General features: G+C 33.8%; 1 protein-coding gene across 2 annotated transcripts in view; it reads right to left on the bottom strand.

Moving 5' to 3' along the window:
- Nucleotides 1–19,727, bottom strand: part of LOC123704336 (scavenger receptor class B member 1-like) — a 91,159-nt gene extending 71,432 nt beyond the window's left edge. Inside the window, exons 1-3 of one of the 2 annotated variants that reach the window (XM_045652676.1) lie at nt 19,610–19,727; nt 16,052–16,178; nt 1,664–1,810 (exon numbers count right to left, since the gene is read on the bottom strand). Coding sequence is in view for 1 of the 2 variants with exons in the window: in XM_045652675.1 (XP_045508631.1) it covers nt 16,052–16,070 (19 nt within the window). In the remaining variant the exon portion in view is untranslated. The remainder of the gene's footprint in view (nt 1–1,663; nt 1,811–16,051; nt 16,179–19,609) is intronic. The other variant, XM_045652675.1, reaches the window with a different exon arrangement.
- Between the last annotated feature and the right edge of the window lie 740 nt (nt 19,728–20,467).

The raw sequence follows: 20,467 nt of genomic DNA, 5'->3' as shown, positions 1-20,467 counted from the left end.
TCTATACTAATATTATAAAGCTGAAGAGTTTGTTTGTTTGTTTGTTTGAACGCGCTAATCTCGGGAACTACTGGGACGATAATTCTTTCGGTGTTAGAAAGTTAATTTATCGAGGAAGGCTATAGGCTATATATCATCACGCTAAGACCAACAGGAGCTGAGCCACGCGGGTGAAACCGCGGGGCTCAGCTAGTAAATTATATACCTACTAAAACCATCGTTGAGAATCACTCTAATTCTTTTAAAAAACCGCATCAAAATCTGTTGCAGAAAAAGCGACTTTGTTTTATACAATAGGAAAGGAGCAATGCAGGTAAAACCACGGGGCACAGCTAGTTATTAATATGGAAGGATGTGAATTGTGAATATATCATTTGTATTACATAAATATTTTATTAACTAAAACCATAGTTTTGTAGATAATTATTTTACAATTTTAATTCACATTTAATATTCATTTACATTGCACAATTTGTTTATCTTATGTTATGATAATTTACATGTAAATGTAATCTATACTAATATTATAAGGTTGAAGAGATTGTTTGTTTGAACGCGCTAATCTCGGGAACTACTGGTCCGATTTGTAAAATTCTTTCGGTGTTAGATAGCTCATTTATCGAGGAAGGAAGGCTACATAATATTATCATCACGCTACGACCAACAGGAGTGGAGCCACGGGGGTGAAACCGCGCGGAGCAGCTAGTATATTATAATAATATAATTAAAATAATCGTAAACAATAGTCGCTCCCTTGTTAACAATATGATTTATTGAATGCTGATAAAATTATAAATAAATTTGTTTATGAATATTAAATAACTTATGCCATGTGATTCGTCCTTTTGTTATTATAGAACTAGCTGTGATTCGCGGTTTTACACGCAAATAAAACCAAGAGAAAAACTCTCTTCAGTATTAAAAAATTTCACATCTAAAATAGTAATATCAAATATGTACCTATTGATCTGAAATTTCATCCAAATCGGTTGTTTACCCGTGAAAGCCTTGAAAGCAGACAGACAGAAAGACTTTTGCAATCGTGTTATAGTATAGCATACCTATTACCTATATTTAAATACTAGCTTCCGCCCACGACTTTGTACGTGCATCCCCGTTTTTCCCCGTTCCCGCAAGAATTTCGGGAAATCCTTTCTTAGCGGATGCCTACGTTCTAACATCTAGGTACCTGCATGCCAAATTTCAGCCCGATACGTCCAGTGGTTTGGGCTGTGCGTTGATAGATCACTATATCAGTCACCTTTGAATTTTATATATATAGATAGATGGATACAGTAATAGGTAGTACAATAATTTTGCGTGGATTCCGCTATATTATGCAAATTATAACTAAAGTTTCTTCATTTCGTATTTCTGGGTGTTAATTATCTATATGTATATGTATTAAATTTAAAATAATATACGTATGTTTATCAGTCATCTGGTTTCCATAACACAAGCGAAAGCTTAGTATGGGATCAAACTGTGTAACCGACTTCATTCGTATACTTGATTTTTTCCGACTTAAAACGGACAGATTTAATTCAAACTTTGTACACTTTTCAAGGATCGGTGACAATACAATAATTTTTTTTTAATCATTTAAGCTATAGATACAAAAACAACTTTTATTCTAGTTTCTAAAATCTAAAGCTATACTTACGCTTCCGGCCACTTAGCCAGCATATCCCAAGTTTCACTCCTCAGAACCCATCCCAACCCCGGAAAGAAGTCCGTCCTGTGCAATAGTTCGGGTCGAGAGAGATCTATCAGTTCCTTCTTGCCATTGTCGTTCCATGCTGAAATGCACCTGGATGACGGGGGGTAAAGTTAAAGTGACGGGAGGTGAAGTGACGCGAGTTAAAGTGGCGGGAGTTAAAGTTAAAGTGAAAGTTAAAGTCAAAATTATTTCGATTTAGGGAATAGATACTTGTAGATAATAAAGGGAAACTTTAAATGTAGAATAAATTAAGGAATGACAAAAGTGACGGAAGTTAATGTGGCGGGAGGTAAAGTGACGGGAGGTAAAGTGACGCATGTTGAAGTGACGGGAGGTAAAGTGACGGGAGTTAAAGTGACGCAAGGTAAAGTGACGGAAGTTAAAGTGACGGGAGGTAAAGTGACAGAAGTTAAAGTGACGGAAGTTAAAGTGACGGAAGTTAATGTGGCGGTTATTTATTTATTTAAATAAATAAATAAATAAATAACGAATGACATAAGTGACGGGAGGTTGGATGAGGAGGAGGATTTATCAATTTATCTACACATTGTTGAGTCCTAATTGACTATAATATGTTTATTCCATAACTTTCTTATAGGATATAAAACATAGCTCCAAACAACGATGCCAAGTGACATCTGCGCATGCACTTGGCCAGCGTGGTGGATTATGGCCCACCCGCAAAGTACCTACGTCTGTGTCCCAAATTGAGAACAAATGTGATGATGATGATGAACTACAACCTATTTTCGTAAAAGATACAATTTTAACAATGTTCCGGACTGCGGACAAGGTTGCAAAATGAGATTTAAATGTCGTCCCAATGTAAATGAAAGAAATTTTCAAATTAACCGTAGTTCCTGAGATTAGCGCGTTCAAACAAACAAATTCTTCAGCTTTATATTATAAGACATAAGACATATAAATTTAAAATCTTAACACACTAGATAATATCGTCAATTCTTGGAGAGCGGCAAACGATATAGGTTTTTAGGTCACGTGTACACCTAGGCATCAATTATGGCTCCTATCGGATTACGGTATCTAAAATTGCATGTTTTGATGGAGTTTTCTTGTATACACTTTCGAAACATAATATTTGTCCTATGTGTAATCACTACATAGTATAAAACAAAGTCACTCTCTCTGTCCCTATGTCCCTTTGTAATTGTATGCTTAAATCTTTAAAACTACGCAACGGATTTTGATGCGGTTTTTTTTAATAGATAGAGTGATTCAAGAAGAAGGTTTTAGTATATAATTTATTAGGTTTTAGACAAAGCGGGCGAAGCCGCGGGCGGTAAGCTAGTACCTATACACTTTCGAAAGACAATATTTGTCCTATGTGTTTTAAAAACTAAAACGTGTGGCACTCGGGGACTGCCACGGTAAAGCTATTGCATAGCATGCCTTCAAGCCAAACCTCCGCCCGTCGGAGTGGGGAGCGTGAGGTTTTTCGTTATGGAATTTCTAGATTCGGTCCCCGCGCTCAAGCCCTGCGATGGAAGCTATGCAATAGCTTAACTAAAAAACACGAAACAAAAACACACTATGGGCTAGTAAGAAAGTGCGCGCACGTAGCGACGTAACTTCCTATATAGAGTTGATGGGAGAGACTAAATAGTTGCGGAGACAAAAGTTGCTCTTGCACGCTAGCTCTTAAACTTATGAAATTATTGTAACCGATTCTTGTTAAGTGTGCTTTGAATTTACATACCTAAAGGTGAAACTAATAAAATTTGTTAATTTCCCAGGCATGGTAAGTGAATTTTCAAAAATCTTGAAATGCAGTTGTATTTCTTTGTAAAATAAACAAATGTTTCGTTTCGGCAAAATTTGTGTGTGCCAAATTTCATAAAAATCGCTTCAGCAGTTTTTGCGTGAAGAAGTGAAACATACAATACAAACTTTTGCATGTATAATATTACTAGCGGTCCGCCCCGGCTTCGCCCGTGGTACATATTAACGTTTTCTCTACATAAGAACCATCCTCGTACTTCAAGGAATATAATAAAAAAAGAATTATCGAAATCGGTTCAGCCGTTCTCGAGTTATGGAATTACAACGAAAAGTGGCATTGATTTTTATATATTAGATAAGTAGGTATACTAATAATATTTATTTGCGTTTAAAAATAACAATATATTAATTTAATCACACTAAATATCCGGTTTTTAACAAATATTTCACACCTAATAATATAATAAGTGGGAAAACTAGTTTTTACGATATATTAAATTATTAAATAATATATTTAGTATATTTTTACAGCTTGTTAGAATACTTACTTACATATAGAATAAATAAATTTTACGTTCGTTCATTGTTAGGAAAATCCATACTAATATTATAAATGCGAAAGTAACTCTGTCTGTCTGTCTGTCTGTTACACAATCACGCCATAACTACTGAACCAATTTGCATGAAATTTGGTATAGAGATATTTTGATACCCGAGAAAGGACATAGGCTACTTTTTACCCCGGGAAATAGGATAGGTTTTATCCCGGAAATCCCACGGGAACGGGAACTATGCGGGTTTTTCTTTCACTGCGCGGGCGAAGCTGCGGGTGGAAAGCTAGTATATTACTATATTGTTACGCAATACAATTAACATCATTACTATGGGTTTTCAGAAAACTATATTTACAATGACTCAATTTTATTTATTTTTAAATACTAGCTTTTGCTCGCAGCTTCACCGGCCTGGAAAAGATAAAATTTCATGGTACAAACTTTTATCCCCCATTTTAGGCCCTTGGGGGTAGAATTGATCAAAATCCTTTTATGCCTACGTCCTAACATCTACCTGCATGCCAAATTCCAGCCCGATCCGTTCAGTGGTTTGGGCTGTGCGTTGTATGTTGATAGTGTCAGTCACCTTTGAGTTATATTTAGATTATATTTTATAATTAAATACATAGGCTTCGCAGGAAAACCCGGCATGGAATTCCCGGGATAAAACCTGTCCGTCCTTCCTCAGGTCTCAAGCTATCTGTTCTATGACATATCATTTCGCATCATCGCCCTCGTAGTTAAAGGAAAACCCGCGTAGTAACCATTCCCGTGAGATGGCCTATGTCCTTTTTCTCTAGATCTCAAGCTATCTTTTTACCAAATCGGTTCAGTAGTTTTTGCGTGAAAACGTAACAAACATAGGTACATTTATAAATTATAATATTAGTAGAGAAAGTAATGTTGTTCACTATGAAAATTTGTGAAACAACACGAGGAAAACCTTGATTAAGAACTAGTAATATAAAATATTATCTGGATTGTTCCATACCAGTGGTTTATATTACGATTTACTGCAATTTCGATTTATTTTATTACTAGATGTTCCCCGCGTTTTCACTCGCATTGCTCCGCTCGTATTGGTCTTAGCGTGATGATATATAGCCTATTAATAGCCTTCCTCGATAAATTGGCTATCCAACACCGAAAAATTTTTTCAAATCAGACCAGTAGTCTGAGATTAGCGCGTTCAAACAAACAAACTCTTCAGCTTTATAATATTAGTATAGATTTACTGAACTTTCGATTTTATTACCTGTATGGGAAATTCCGCCCTTTGCTCTGATTACAAGGTAATCTTCTTACAGAACTACGACCTTACGGTTATTTACCCAAAAACTATAATAAAACGTAAATATGTGTAAGTAAGTAAATAACTTTTAATTTTATTATTGCGGTACCCTCGCCTTCGACCGTGGTACATAATATTATATATTATATAGCCTATACTATAAGTTATAGCACTGGCCGTTCCCAATATTCAAACTACGGTTATAGATATCAGCTATCTCCGATAGCTAGTAAAGTTCTATCTATCGTAAGATAGATACGATATTGGGAACGGCCATTACTGGCTGAAGCTGTCAAAACGTTATTGGGACGCTCAAATAGACAAATTCCAAGAGAAAAATATAGTAAGCAGTTAGTCCTCCAGACGATAGATAGCGATCAGAGATAGGTTATCTTATCGCTAGTAAGCTTATTGGGACGCCAAAACAAAAGATAGATAGCATTTTCTATCTTTAGTAGGGTCAAACCGAAGATAGATATGATATTGGGAACGGCCATCAGGGGTTACGTACATATTCAACGGTGAAAGAATTTTTGAAATAGGTCCCGTAGGTAGTTCCTGAGATTAGCGCGCCTAACTAAACTATACCGGGACAGGCGATTATTCCGTAACTATTACAGATATCAAAAAACTTTAAACTGATATCGAAAGTACTTTAATAAGTAAAATGACAATCATAACTTTTTTTTAATATAACGAGAAATATCCAAAAATTAAACACTTGCTTTGTATGTAGGTAGCTGAAAACCCAGAATAAGACATAATATGCTACTTTTTATCCCGGAAATCCCACAGGAAAGGGTTGCGCGTTTTCTTTGGAAACGCGGGCGAAGCCGCGGGCGGATATATATAGTAAAAAAAAAAATATTTATTAGCAATAGTAAAGTAAAAATATATGAATAAAAGAAATTATTAACATATTGGAATCTATACATATAATACCTAAATCTGTAGAAGGGTCAATTCTGTACATTGAAAATATTGAAAAAATAAATAGCAGGGGGTGTTACTGGATCGATACCAAACCCAAATATGTGATTAAAAAATTTTTGTCTGTCTGTCTGTCTGTATGTTTAGGCATCACGTGAAAACTAACGGTTCGATTTCGATGAAACTTAGTATAATTATACCTTATTATCCTGGGTATAAAATAGGATACTTTTTATCCCGGAAAAATACGTAGAAAAAAATAAATCTTCATTTTTCCGCGCGGACGGAGTCGCGGGCGGAAGCTAGTTGGAAATATCCACTATTATGTTAAATTAATTATTCTACCTACTTTCCAAAAATCCTTATCCCAAAACCTCATTTACATGTTGGGATTTTAAATAGACATTGATGACGTCATCACTCATCACTAATATCATCATCGTCTGACTAATTCACAAATAAAAAATTAAAATTATCTAATTATTCAGTTTATTTTTATTTATTAAAGTTTCAATCTACGCGTTAAATTTTAATTAGATTCAATCTACACTAATTTCATCCAAATCGGTTCAGTTTTTGCGTGAAAGCGTAACAAACATACATTCACATTTATAATATTAGCAGGGAAAGTAGGAATGTTCACAATGAAAGTGAAATACACACGAGGAAAACCTTGGTTAAGAACTAGTAACATAAAATATCTAGATTGTTCCATACCAGTGGTTTCTAATCCATTATTTCAAACCTTTTACAAGCAAACAAAAACCTACTAAATTATTATAAACTAGCTTTCCGCCTGCGGCTTCGCCCGCGTTTTCAAAGAAAAACCCGCATAGTTCCCGTTCCCGTGGGATTTCTTGGATAAAACCTAGCCTATGTTGCTCAGTGAAGATGCAGCTTTCTAATGGTTAAAGAATTTTTGAAGTCGGTCCAGTAGTTTATGCGTGAAAAGTGAAAACCATACATACATACATAATTACAAAGTTTGTAATTATGTATGTATGTATGTATGGTTTGTAATACAAACCTTTCCTCTTTATAATATTAGTATAGAAAACCCAAACCATTCAGAAACACATTGACCGATTAATTCATCTAATTAATATTCATACATTCCATAAAACGACCTTTCCATAAAAAAAAGACTAGAAATAACTAGTCGATTAGCAAAATATACGTCACAATTTAAACGAAACACGTCAGAGAGAAAAAAACGTCGAACGTCACGTTAGATATCGTATGAACACTCCTTTAGAAGGTATAAAAGTCAAGGCGGTTGGCTCAGGGAAATCCATATATATTGTAAGTGCATTATGAGCCGGAAATCGCGTTATGGCTCTTCACACGAGCTGCGGTGGCCGGTGACGCTGCGTTTTATGAAAGCTGCGTGTTATTCGGTATGAATTATTTTTAAAGTTTGTGGATCCGATGGGTGTGTAACTGTATTTTGTTTGTTAGTTATTCTTTATTTCTGTAGTATAGTTAATATAGTTATTATTATAAGTTAGTTGTTTAATATAGTTATTCTTTATTTCTGACTGTTATGACTCATAAATCATAATTAAAGCATACAATTAATAACTTTTATCTATTTAATTTGGGTTCTTATGCGTTCGATTTAAGTTTAAACTAGTGTTATTCACTTTTTTTTTCAATTATAATTTCTACATAGCACATAGGTTTCAATGAAAGCGTTATATATTATGATCATGGGCCAATATAATAATATGATGTAGGATTCAAGCATAGTTAAGCAGTACTTAGTAGACAGAGATAATCCTTTTACTTATTTTCTTTTTCTTATTATGTAAATGATTTAAATTTGTATGTAATGTATAATGCATTCAATATATAAATTGAGATATGGATCATTAACTCAATACCATATATGTATATAGTAAACGCTGCGTTCTTCATATATTCGTGTGAAGAGCCTTTATCAAACAAGTATCTGTCAAGCTTACTGCGTATCTTTTCGCTTTAATTAAGTTTTAGAGCTTCTTTATATTTGTATTTTGATCTACATTGCATAAATAATTGTATACTGATGTAATTTATGTAACAAAAATTAACTTTTAAATTTGTAAATTCATATCTTTTTTGTATTCATCAAAAGCTTTCTCGATCTCGAAAACTATATTTAAAAATATATATATAATTAAAAATATATTTTTTTTAAAAGCTTTCTCGCTTTTAAAAAAAAATATATTTCTTGTAGTAAGACTTCAAGAGAAGGAAATGCAAAGAGTAGATACCTAAGTATAATTTTTTTGAGTTTTCCATTTCGAAGGTGTTTTACTGAACACAAAACATGGTTTTCGGAACCGCAGCAATGTCAGGCAGTTACCGTATTATCAACTAGCTGTGCCCCGCGGTTTTACCCGCATTGCTCCGCTCCTATTGGTCTTAGCGTGATGATATATAGCCTATAGCCTTCCTCGGTAAATGGGCTATCTAACAGTGAAATAATTTTTCAAATCGGACCTGTAGTTCCTGAGATAAAGGCCTTCAACGAAACAAATTCATCAGCTTATAATATTGGTATAGATTAATAACATCTTAAAAAGCTTGTATAAAAAAAACAAAATAAACGCAAAAAGTTATGTTATTTTCCACTGCTCCAAGATTGGGAATTCCCAAATTCCATCTCTTTCTAACAGACACATCCTGCGTACGCCAGAAAGAGATAAATCGATTTAACGGTATTTTAGCAGTTGTTTTGCAAAACCCATTTTTTATTGAAGCTGCAATTATTATTGGCGTCTTAGTTTTTTCGTAGTTAATTGTGATATTGTTCAAAATAATACAGTTATAGGAATTTCTATGTATTTTTGTATACAATAGGTACATAATATGTTTTAATTTGTCTTGATTTATGATTTAAAAACAGTTGTTAACAACTTTCGGTTTATTTGGCTCTTTAATTATTTTTAACTGATTTTAAAAATGTGTACTAATGTAATCTAATCATATTTTCAATTTCAGGTGCCTATTTTATATTATTGTGCAATATTTTACAGGACAGGTAAGTTTTAAAACGAACCATGATGTAGATACCTATTTCATTTTTAATTATGATCAATACTTAAGAACCTTATATATTATAATATGTATTATGTATACCACTAACAACCTAATTAACTAAGGTAGATTTAAGTATTTAACTCAGAGTATAAACTTGCTTTACACAAAATTTAATCTAAATCGGTCTTGCCGTTTTAGCGTGACCAACCAACGGATATATAAACTTTGATTTTAATATGCATAGGAAGCAGGATGTTATGTAAATGAAGAATCGATACAATTTTATGAATCCCATAAAATAAGATGGGTCAAAATTGACTGATAAATTTTAATGAACCCAAAACCCTGTTATTAACGAATATTCTGAGTCATTTCCTTATCTTTGACATTTTTGACATATTTCTTATTTATTTCCGTAATAATTAATGAAACCGGGTTTAGGGTGCTTCTCCACCAATAATGTGCGAGGAATGTGTTTATTAATAACCAATAGTATCGCTTCAACAGCTAAACGCTACAAATTCTAACTAAATGCAACGATATGATTGGTTAGCTACAAACACATTGCTCGCTACGCATCCTAGCACGTTATTGGTGGAAAAGCAATATTATCTCGTCATTTTTAAGCTATTGCATAGCTTCTATCGCGGGCCTTGAGCGCGGGGATCGAATTGAGAAATTCCGTAACGAAAAAATCTCACGCTCCCCACTCCGACGGGCGGAGGTGTGGCTTGAAGGCATAGCATGCAATAGCTTTACCGCGGCAGTCCCCGAGTGACACACTTTTTTTTTTTTACTGTGAGTACAGTACATAAGCTACAGTTTGATTCAAAATCAAACATAATGGCGGTTCGGAAGTTAGAGCTGCGAATTCATGTGCGTGCAGGTATCCAAGCCTAAAGGCGTTAACGTTCCGGTAATATTATGTCCTACTAATATTAGGTATAAAGAAGTTTGTGAGGATGTGTGTGTGTTTGTTACTCTTTCACGCAAATACTACTGAACCGATTACAATGAAATTAAGCACACATAGAGTAACTTGGATTAACACATAGGTTTTATCCCAGAAATCTCACGGGAACGGAAACTATGCGGGTTTTCCTTTGAAAACACGGGCGAAGCCGCGGGCGGAAATCCAGATGGTTTAGTTAGTCTATGTTTAATTTGTTTTGCGGTAATACCATAACTATTCACCTAACTAATTTTTTGAAGTATCTCTGCTTATTTTTTCCACAAAATCTTAATGACGTCATCGTAATTTTAATTACAAGGAAAACTAACTTTATGACTGACTGACATCAAAATAACAAATTACTAGGAACTTGAAAATTTTAAATTCAAAAACTATTCTTTATAACACGCTTTAAAACTACGCAACGGATTTTGATGCGGTTTTTTTAATAGATAGAGTGATTCAAGAGGAAGGTTGTAGTATATAATTTATTAGGTTTTAGACAAAGCGGGCGAAGCCGCGGGCGGTAAGCTAGTCTATTTATAAATTACAGAGCTTTCATGTGAGGTATTGCAGACGAACTTTTTAAATAACTCTTGAACCATAAATTAAACCAGTTTTTAATCTGTTACAATATCTGATGTCATCTCCATTTTTTAACTCATCTGTTAAAAATCATATTAATATTAACTGTATAATAATATATTTATTAATTATGACTATAAAATAGCGTGTTTTGCAAAAGGTTACTTCGTAAAAAAACATGTTTTCGTGTACCAATATGGTTCATAAAAAAGGTTTGTAACAAATTAATTCGTAGAAAAAACTGGTCAAGCGCGAGTCGGATTCGCACGCCGGGTTCAGTAGGTATAACAATATAATATTTTATAACCTCAATTACCTTCGGGAAAGTTTTGTTGTTTTGTTGTATTGGTTTAGTGTACTGTGTAATCCTACTAGCCCTTATCACTACATGGTATAAAACAAAGTCACTTTCTCTGTCCTTAATATGTATACTTAAATCTTTAAAACTACGCAACGGATTTTGATGCGGTTTTTTTAATAGATAGAGTGATTCAAGAGGAAGGTTTGAATATAATTTATAAAATCGAATACCTATGAAATAATTTAATTCACTCAAAACGATTCAGTAGTTTTTGCATGAAAGAGCAACAAACTTTCAGATACCTATGTGTGATATTATATGTAATAAAGAAACCGGTTATTACCAGTTATAACTGGAACGGGAAAGATTTTTATCGATGTGATTTTCAACTGATTAGAAGTCACGTGAATATTATAATTAAGTGATTGATTTAAATAGTTTTTTATTATTATTATTTTTAATTCGACTCGATGACGCAGTTGTAATATACTCGATCAGAGGTTGTGGGTTCGATTCTCGTTACTAAAATAAATGGAAAGAAATATCCTACTAATATTATAAATGCGAAAGTTTGTGAGGATGTGTGTGTGTGTGTTTGTTACTCTTTCACGCAAATACTACTGAACCGATTACAATGAAATTTGGCACACATATAGCGGGTAACTTGGATTAACACATAGGATAAGTTTTTTCCTGTAAATCCCACGGGAACGGGAACTTTGCGGGTTTTTCTTTGAAAACGCGGGCGGAACCGCGGGCGGAAAGCTAGTGTGATATAAAGCCATAGCCAAGCTTCTTGTCGGCTTTTCTTTGTAGAAACTACTTTCCGATTAATAAATAATTTCTACGTGTTATGACGAATCAAAAGCACTACCTAAATGAACTGACCTCTAAAGTACCTAAATCTAATTATATGCATTTATAATACATATTTAAAAAAAAATCTTTCGTTGTTAGACAGCCCATTTATCGAGGAACGCTAGAGTAGGCTATCATCACGCTAAGACCAACAGGACCAGAGTACTGCGGGTAAAACCGCGGGGCACAGCTAGTATAAAATAAAATTAAAGACTGATAATGAACAATGAACAAATTGTATAAGACTGTTGTATATTATTATTTATTACATACTAGCTTTCCACCCGCGGCATCGCCCGCGCAGTCAAAGAAAAACCCACATAGTTCCCGTTCCCGTGGGATTTCCGGGATAAAACCTATCCTATGTCCTTTCTCGGGTATCAAAATATCTCTATACCAAATTTCATGCAAATTGGTTCAGTAGTTAAGGCGTGATTGAGTAACAGACAGACAGAGTTACTTTTAGTATGGATGTATATTGTATATGCTACGAATAATAAACATTATTATTCTTTATCAACAAAACAATTATTACAACTTCTCTTATTAACAAATAAACTGTATTCCTTGTTACATTATTCAATACAATACTATCTGAAATATTATTATCTCATATGAACCTGGATGTAAGACTTTTGACCTCAACAATATACATATAATATTACTAGCTTACCGCCCGCGGCTTCGCCCGCTTTGTCTAAAACCTAATAAATTATAAACCTTTACCTTTGTTTATTAAAAAAACCTCATCAAAAACCGTTGCGTAGTTTTAAAGATTTAAGCATACAAAGGGACATAGGGACAGAGAAAGCGACTTTGTTTTATACTATGTAGTGATACGCAGCTTCGCTCGCGTTTTCAAAGGAAAACCCGCATAGTTCCCGTTCCTGTGGGATTTCCAGGATAAAAAGTAGCATTTGTCTTATTCCGGGTCTTCAGCTACCTACATACTAAACATTGTAATCGGTTCAGTAGTACTTTCGTGAAAGAGTAACAAACTCCCACACATCCATCCTCACAAACTTTCGCATTTTTTATATTAGTAGGATCTATATCTTTTAACTAGCTGTGTCCCGCGGTGTTACCCGCATTACTATGCTCCTGTTGGTTTTAGTGTGATTATATAATATATAGCCTTCCTCGATAAATGGGCTACACACCGAAAGAATACGTTCCTGAGAATTGAGATTAGCGCGTTCAAACAAACAAACTCTTCAGCTTTATAATATTAGTATAGACTAGCTTCCGCCCGCGACTCCGTCCGCGCGGAAAAATTAAGATTAATTTATATTCTACGTATTTTCCGGGATAAAAAGTATCCTATTTTATGCCCAGGATAATAAGGTATAATTATACCAAGTTTCATCGAAATCGAACCGTTAGTTTTCACTTGATGCCTTCACATACAGACAGACAGACAGACAGACAGACGGACAGACAGACAGACAGACAAAAAATTTTTTAATCACATATTTGGGTTTGGTATCGATCCAGTAACACCCCCTGCTATTTATTCTTTCAATATTTTCAATGTACAGAATTGACCCTTCTACAGATTTATTATATGTATAGATTTACGAAAATTAAAAAAAAATACACTCCTTGCCACTATTCTGATTTCTGGTCGTATGGTTCAAACGATGGAATAATTTTCTATTTGTTTGTGGCATAGCATTTTCTACCTATAAATTAGATATTGTAGATTTTAATAAAAGCGTAATTTTAAAAAGCTTTCATTTAAAAGCTCAAAACTTTAAATAATTTAAAATTTACTTCTCATTCGAACTAAAGCTATCTTGACCCATGTTTTGATCAAAATACAAAAATGGGACGAATAATTTAGAATGCAAAAAATTCCATCCAATTTCGGGACCGGTTATTAGTATCTAAATTCAGATGTCAACCGATGCGATCACATGTAACAAACTGCTATACACGTGAGTAAGGATATCTATAAATATTATCGAATATTAATATCGTATACAGGGTTGGACTAAAGGAATTCTGAGGCCCTGGATATGTTTTTCTTTTTTTGTAAAGTGTTTCTCAATGTTAGCCAAAAGGGCTTCTACATTTTAACGCGGACACGGGGGTGAACTGAAGGTTCACCCTGGTAGCGACATGCGCAAGGGCGTCCCCCCTTGACGGGGATCTCGAACCTCGGCTTGGGCTGTCGCTTGAGTGGAGGCCGGAAGGGCCCTAGTCGGACGGGACCCTGGATATGTGAATAGCTATTTGCCCTCGTAATATTAGGAGTTACAATGGGAATGAGATGCTTCGTAGTGACGAATGACAAACAAACACACTTTCGCATTTATAATATTGGTAAATATCCCATACACAATATAGTTGATAGTATAGTGTTCAAGACGGCATATTTTATTACATAAAAATGTAATTAAGCTGGTTACTTTGAATATGTTATATAAGGACGAAAATCTTTTAATTTTGCTGCGTAATAAAGCGGCGCTTAGGTTTATGCATCTGAACAATTTTTTATTTGAAAGTGACCAAAATTAATTAAAATCTTGAGGGCGGGGACCGAATCGAGAAATTCCGTAACGAAATAAACTCACGCTCCCCACTCCGACGGGCGTAGGTGTGGCTTGAAGGCATGCTATGCAATAGCTTTACCGCGGCAGTCCCCGAGTGCCACACGTCTTTTTTTTTAAGGCCCTAGCAGAGTCATCAAAGTATAGAGGTAGTATTATTTGCTACATTTTATTCATAATATAATATCCTATATAATGTTTATACAATACTTATGTATTTTCTTTCTTTTTTCTTATAACTACGTTTATATTTATGCAAAAGAATTCTTAATTTACATGGGGCTCCTGTAATAATGAGGCCCCACGATTTAATACCCAAGTGACATTAGAGATTTGTTTCTCCTTATTTTACTAATTTAGGGCCGATTTTTCAATCCTTGGATAAAACTTACCCATCCAATAAAGTATTTCACCATAATATTATTAAAATGTCACCTAAACCATGGACCCAATAAATATCTGTCAAATACGGGCAATAAGAATACAATTTTGAAATGGTAGTTTTATATACATTATTCGACGAATAAATTTTATCCACGAATTGAAAAAGAAATAAAGAATTGGTAGGTATAATATATATTTATTTAGGCTTTAGCCTTTATTCAAGGCTGCATTATTATAGAGAAAAATTTAAAATTAAAATGTCTAATAAATGCAAAACACACGAGACAGACAAATAAACTAGTTTAAGACTAGTCTAGATAATATAAAGCTTATTATAAAATAATTTATTCATTTTAAATATTTGTTGAAACTAAAATAACATTCTCTTCGGGGTTTTAGCGCAACAGGATTAAGTAAGTAAGTAAATAAAAACATTCCTACTTAAATACCGTAAGAAAAAATGTTAATTTTTTCGAGGGAGAGTTATTAAAATAATGGTAAATTGCCTTAATAAGGATTAAAATTGTCAAGACAAATGTCTTCTTGGTTGATGACAAGAAAAAATAAGAAATTTTATGCAGTCACAATATTTTTTGTAACATTTTTTGTACATTTTCTTAATTCTGTAGTTACTGTACGAAGTCCGTCTAATCGACTAATTATGCATTACTAGCGGTCCGCCCCGGCTTCGCTCGTGGTACATATTTCGCAATAAAAGGTAGGTAGCCTATGTTCTTTCTCAGGGTCTAAAGATTGTCTGTGCCAAATTTCATCAAAATCGGTTGAGAGGTTTAAGCGGGAAAGCGTAACAGACAGACAGACAGACAGACAGAGTTACTTTCGCATTTATAATATTAGTAGATGCATTATTATAATTAAAATATATGTATGTATATAAAACTCAAAGGGGACTGACTGATGTATAGCTATCAACGCACAGCCCAAACCACTGGACGGATCGGGCTGAAATTTGGCATGCAGGTAGATGTTAGGACGTAGACATCCGCTAAGAAAGTATTTTTATCAATTCTACCCCCAAGGGGATAAAATTGGGGATGAAAATTCGTATCATCCACGCAGGCGAAGCTGCGGGCAACAGATAGTTATTATATATAATTTATGTTTTATTTGGTAATTATTAAAATAAAAAAAATACTTACGATCAAAAGAAAATATCATTTTCACAGATGCACTTAACTCGAGTTTCACATAAAACAGTTTATATTTACTGATTTAAAGTTATTTCTTGCGTTTTCACAGTTCACTGTAGCACTGGTTTTTGTATACCTGGAACAAATAAAAAATATTATAAAATAAAATCTAGTTCGTAATATTTATGATTGCATTGCAATGCATTTTAGCAAGTTAAGAATTTTATAATGTAACTAACTGCGCTTCGCGGTTTTAACCCCGTGGCTCCACTCCTATTGGTCTTAGCGTAATGATATAATATAGCCTATAGCCTTCCTCGATAAATAGGCTATCTAACACCGAAAGAATTTTTCAAATCGGACGAGTACTTCCTGAGATTAGCGCGTTCAAACAAACAAACCTCAGCTTTATAATATTAGTATAGAATTATAATGTAATTATTATTAGATACTTTTGAATAAGAGATGCAATTTTTTTTTCAGCTGACTTAGGGCCAAGCAACTTAACTAACGAGCCCATATGAAATATATACCTTGCTACTACCATACATATAAATATTAAACTTAAATCTATTCTATATGTTTCATTTAGAACTAGCTTTCCACCCGCAGCTTCGCCCGCGCAGTCAAAGAAAATCCCGCATAATTCCCGTTCCCGTGGGATTTCCGGGATAAAACCTATCTTATTTGCCGGGGTAAAAAGTAGCCTATGTCCTTTCTCGGGTATCAAAATAGAGATATACTAGCGGTCCGCCCCGGCTTCGCCCGTGGTACATATGAAAAATAGATGTTGGCCGATTCTCAGACTTGCCCGATATGCACAGAAAATTTCATGAGAATCGGTCCAGCCGTTTCGGAGGAGTATGCAGACTAACATTGTGACAGGAGAATTTTATATACCTATATAAGATATACCAAATTTCATGCAAATTGGTTCAGTAGTTCAGTAGTATTGGCGTGATTGAGTAACAGACAGACAGACAGAGTTACTTTCGCATTTATAATATTAAAATTTAAACAACTTTAGATAACTCAAACTCAAAAACATTTAGCAAATGGAAAACTTAGAAACATTGAAGATTAAAAACCATATTCAGGCAACAGGCATAAAGAGACCTGAACAAATCCGAGTGTAAAACTAGTATCTTTTGTGAATCGCAAAATATTATATTTATAACTCAATATCGCAGTAACACATTTAAATTGGACAAATGATATCGCGACCTAAATACTCGTTTCCTTAATATGTAGTTTTTGTTTTTAAAGTGAAACTTTTATTAAATCGTCTCAAACTTTTTGGTCTATGTAGCGCATGTCGCGTGACGCACGATACGTACGACAATTATCGTACAAATACGATAATTTTTAGTTAAATGTCTATAGTGTGAAAAAAAGTTTCACTTTTACCGTGGTTTCATAAAACCACACAACATTTTATTATTTTTATGTATAGGTAAATAAGTTTTATTGATACTGCCCCATTTATTGATACTGCCCCAAAATACATTCTGCCTTATTGCCCCTATTTCATGTTTTCGCCGTAAGAACCTTCCTTGTGCCTGACCTTGTATGACCCTACCAATTCGGCATTTTTCAAGCCGGCTATTCACGTACCTGCCGCCGCATTTATAATTAAATTTTTAAATAAAGAGTTTATTAGATACATCTTCTTCTTCTTATATATAAAAATGAATCACAAAATGTGTTGGTAAGCGCATAACTCGAGAACAGCTGAACCGATTTCGATAATTCTTTTTTTATTATATTTCTTGAAGTACGAGGATGGTTCTTATGTAGAGAAAACGTAAACATGTACCACGGGCGAAGCCGGGGCGGACCGCTAGTTAAATCATAAAATTCTTAACTCACTAAAATCCTACTAAAATTAGAAATGCGAAAGTTTGTGTGGATTGAGGTATGTGTATAATATGTATGTGTATGTAATATGTATGTATGTTTGTTATTCTTTCACGCATAAACTATCTACTGAACTGATTTCAATGAAATTTAGAGGGTAACTTGGATTAACATATAGGATAGGTTTTATCCCGGAAATCACGCGGGAACGGGAACTATGCGGGTTTTTTTTATGACGCGGGCGAAGCTTTCCGCACGGATTCACCCGCGTTATCAAAGAAAGACCCGTAAAAGAGTAACAAAATTAGTAGGATTTGAATACAGTATCTTACTATGCACTGTTATTATATAGGTATTTTTTGTTTAATTAAAATACAGATAAACTCAAAACTCGTTTTATTAAAGGCTAAAGTATGTTTTGATTCAATAAATTATTAAAAATATATAAGCTTTGATTAACGATAAATTATAATATTTTTGTATAATAAGAAAAAAATATTGACATGTGCTCGTTTTATAATAAATTTTATAACAAGATTATAACCATTTATTTAACTTATTTTTTTTTAGAAATCGCACACAAAAATGTAATAAAAACAATACGAATTGATTCAAAATAAAAATTAATAAAACTACTTTTTGCGATACATTGAAAAACTCGAAAATATAAAAAAAACATATGAATTACGATCGTTTTAAGGGGTTCCGTACCCAATGGATAAAACGAGACCTTATTACAAAGCCTCCGCTGTCTGTCTGTCTGTCTGTCTGTCTGTCTGTCTGGCTGTATCTCATAAACCGTGATAGCTAGAAAGTTTAAATTTTCACAAATGATTAATTTCCGTTGCTACTATAACAACAAATATATGTACAAAAAAATAAAAATGATTTTCTATTATAGATAAAAAATCCGTATGATATTACGGACTCGCACTTGGCCGGTTTTTTAACTAAGTCTGTTCGCGTTTAGGAGCTATGGTGAAAAAACAAACGCACACACAGAACTCTCAATATATATACGTAAGTACTTTTAATCGTGAACAATTTTATTTGCCTTACTTTTAACTTTAACATGTTTGAAAATAAATAAAAAACCTAATTTTTTTTGATCCTCAAAATTATTCGTTATCTGTCATGAATGATGGATTTTTAATTCGATTACAATATAAGTTTTAAATGTATATAATATTTTAACCACTTAAATATAAAGTTTTTTCTTTATAAATGATGTTAACCGAAAATTCCAAAAACGACGGGGGATCCAATTCACAGCATGTTTTAATTTGCCAAAAATTTCCTCCAAATTCATCAAGTATCAATATTACGAATATTTTTATTAAATAATTTAATAAAAGAATTAAAATATTTTGTTTATTTTTTATTTACTCACATTAGTATTTTTGACCGCCTCCCCGGTACAGTGGTTGACGCGTGAGCGTAACACCTATGGGTCCTGGGTTCGATTCCCGGTGAAGACGAAGAAAAAAAAAATTCTTGGTCTGGTAGGACACAGAAGGCTGATCACCTACTTGTCCCTAAAGAAAATCGATCAGTGAAACAGATGTATAATGCATCTGCCCCTTACCCCACTAGGGGACATGGGACTTCACTTTCACATAAGTATTTACACATTAATGATTTTACAGACACAATTTTTTTTTTAAATAAAAAATATTATTTTATAAAAAAAAAAACTTTTTATTTACTCACGTAAAAACTCTCCCCACACAACACATAATCACACTAACTATTTATTTAATATATATTATATTATTATATAACGAATGGCCGATCCCAACGCGGTCTCCAAGACTAATAAACTATGTAGGTTACACTGTCCACTGATAAGTATATAATATATAATATAATATTTACTAATATATAACGTAGGGTTGTCAAAAACAAGAAATAATTTATTAGAATAGCAAGGCAAACCCGGAAAATGTAATAGAGCGTACTTTGTAAAGAATTAAAAAATATACTCAAAAACAACGGATTTTAAAAATTCCTTTACAAATTAGATAGCTGCTCTTTCGTAGTAACAATCACAAAAGATATCAATTAAAATAATAAGTTTAGACTAGCTTAAATCCGCGGCTTTACTCGTGTGGTAGGTACTGGTAGTCGGACAAAAAGTTGCCTATGTTCTAATCCAGATTTTTTTTTTGTATGGTGTTTCTCAATGTTAGCCAGAAGGGCTACTACATTTTAACGCGGACGCGGGGGTGAACTGAAGGTTCACCCTGGTAGCGACATGCACAAGGGCGTCCCCCCTTGACGGGGACCACGAACCTCGGCTTGAGCTGTCGCTTGAGTGGAGGAGGCCAGAAGGGCCCTAATCGGACGGGATTCTAATCCAGACTATAATCTATCTCTGTACCAAATTTCATCCAGATCCCATCAGCTGTTTTTGCGTATATAGACTAACAAACATTCATCAATAATCACACATTAATAGGTGAAAATGGGTAGTTATTACCACTATCTTCTAATAATAGAATGCGAAAGGATAAGTCAATCTTATCCTACTAATATTATAAATGTGAAAGTTTGTGAGGATGTGTGTGT

This window comes from Colias croceus, chromosome 29 (assembly GCF_905220415.1).
Source record: "Colias croceus chromosome 29, ilColCroc2.1".
Taxonomy (NCBI): Eukaryota; Metazoa; Arthropoda; class Insecta; order Lepidoptera; family Pieridae; genus Colias; species Colias croceus.
The sequence above is the reverse complement of the archived record's forward strand: the minus strand, read 5'-3'. Positions and strand labels throughout refer to the sequence as shown.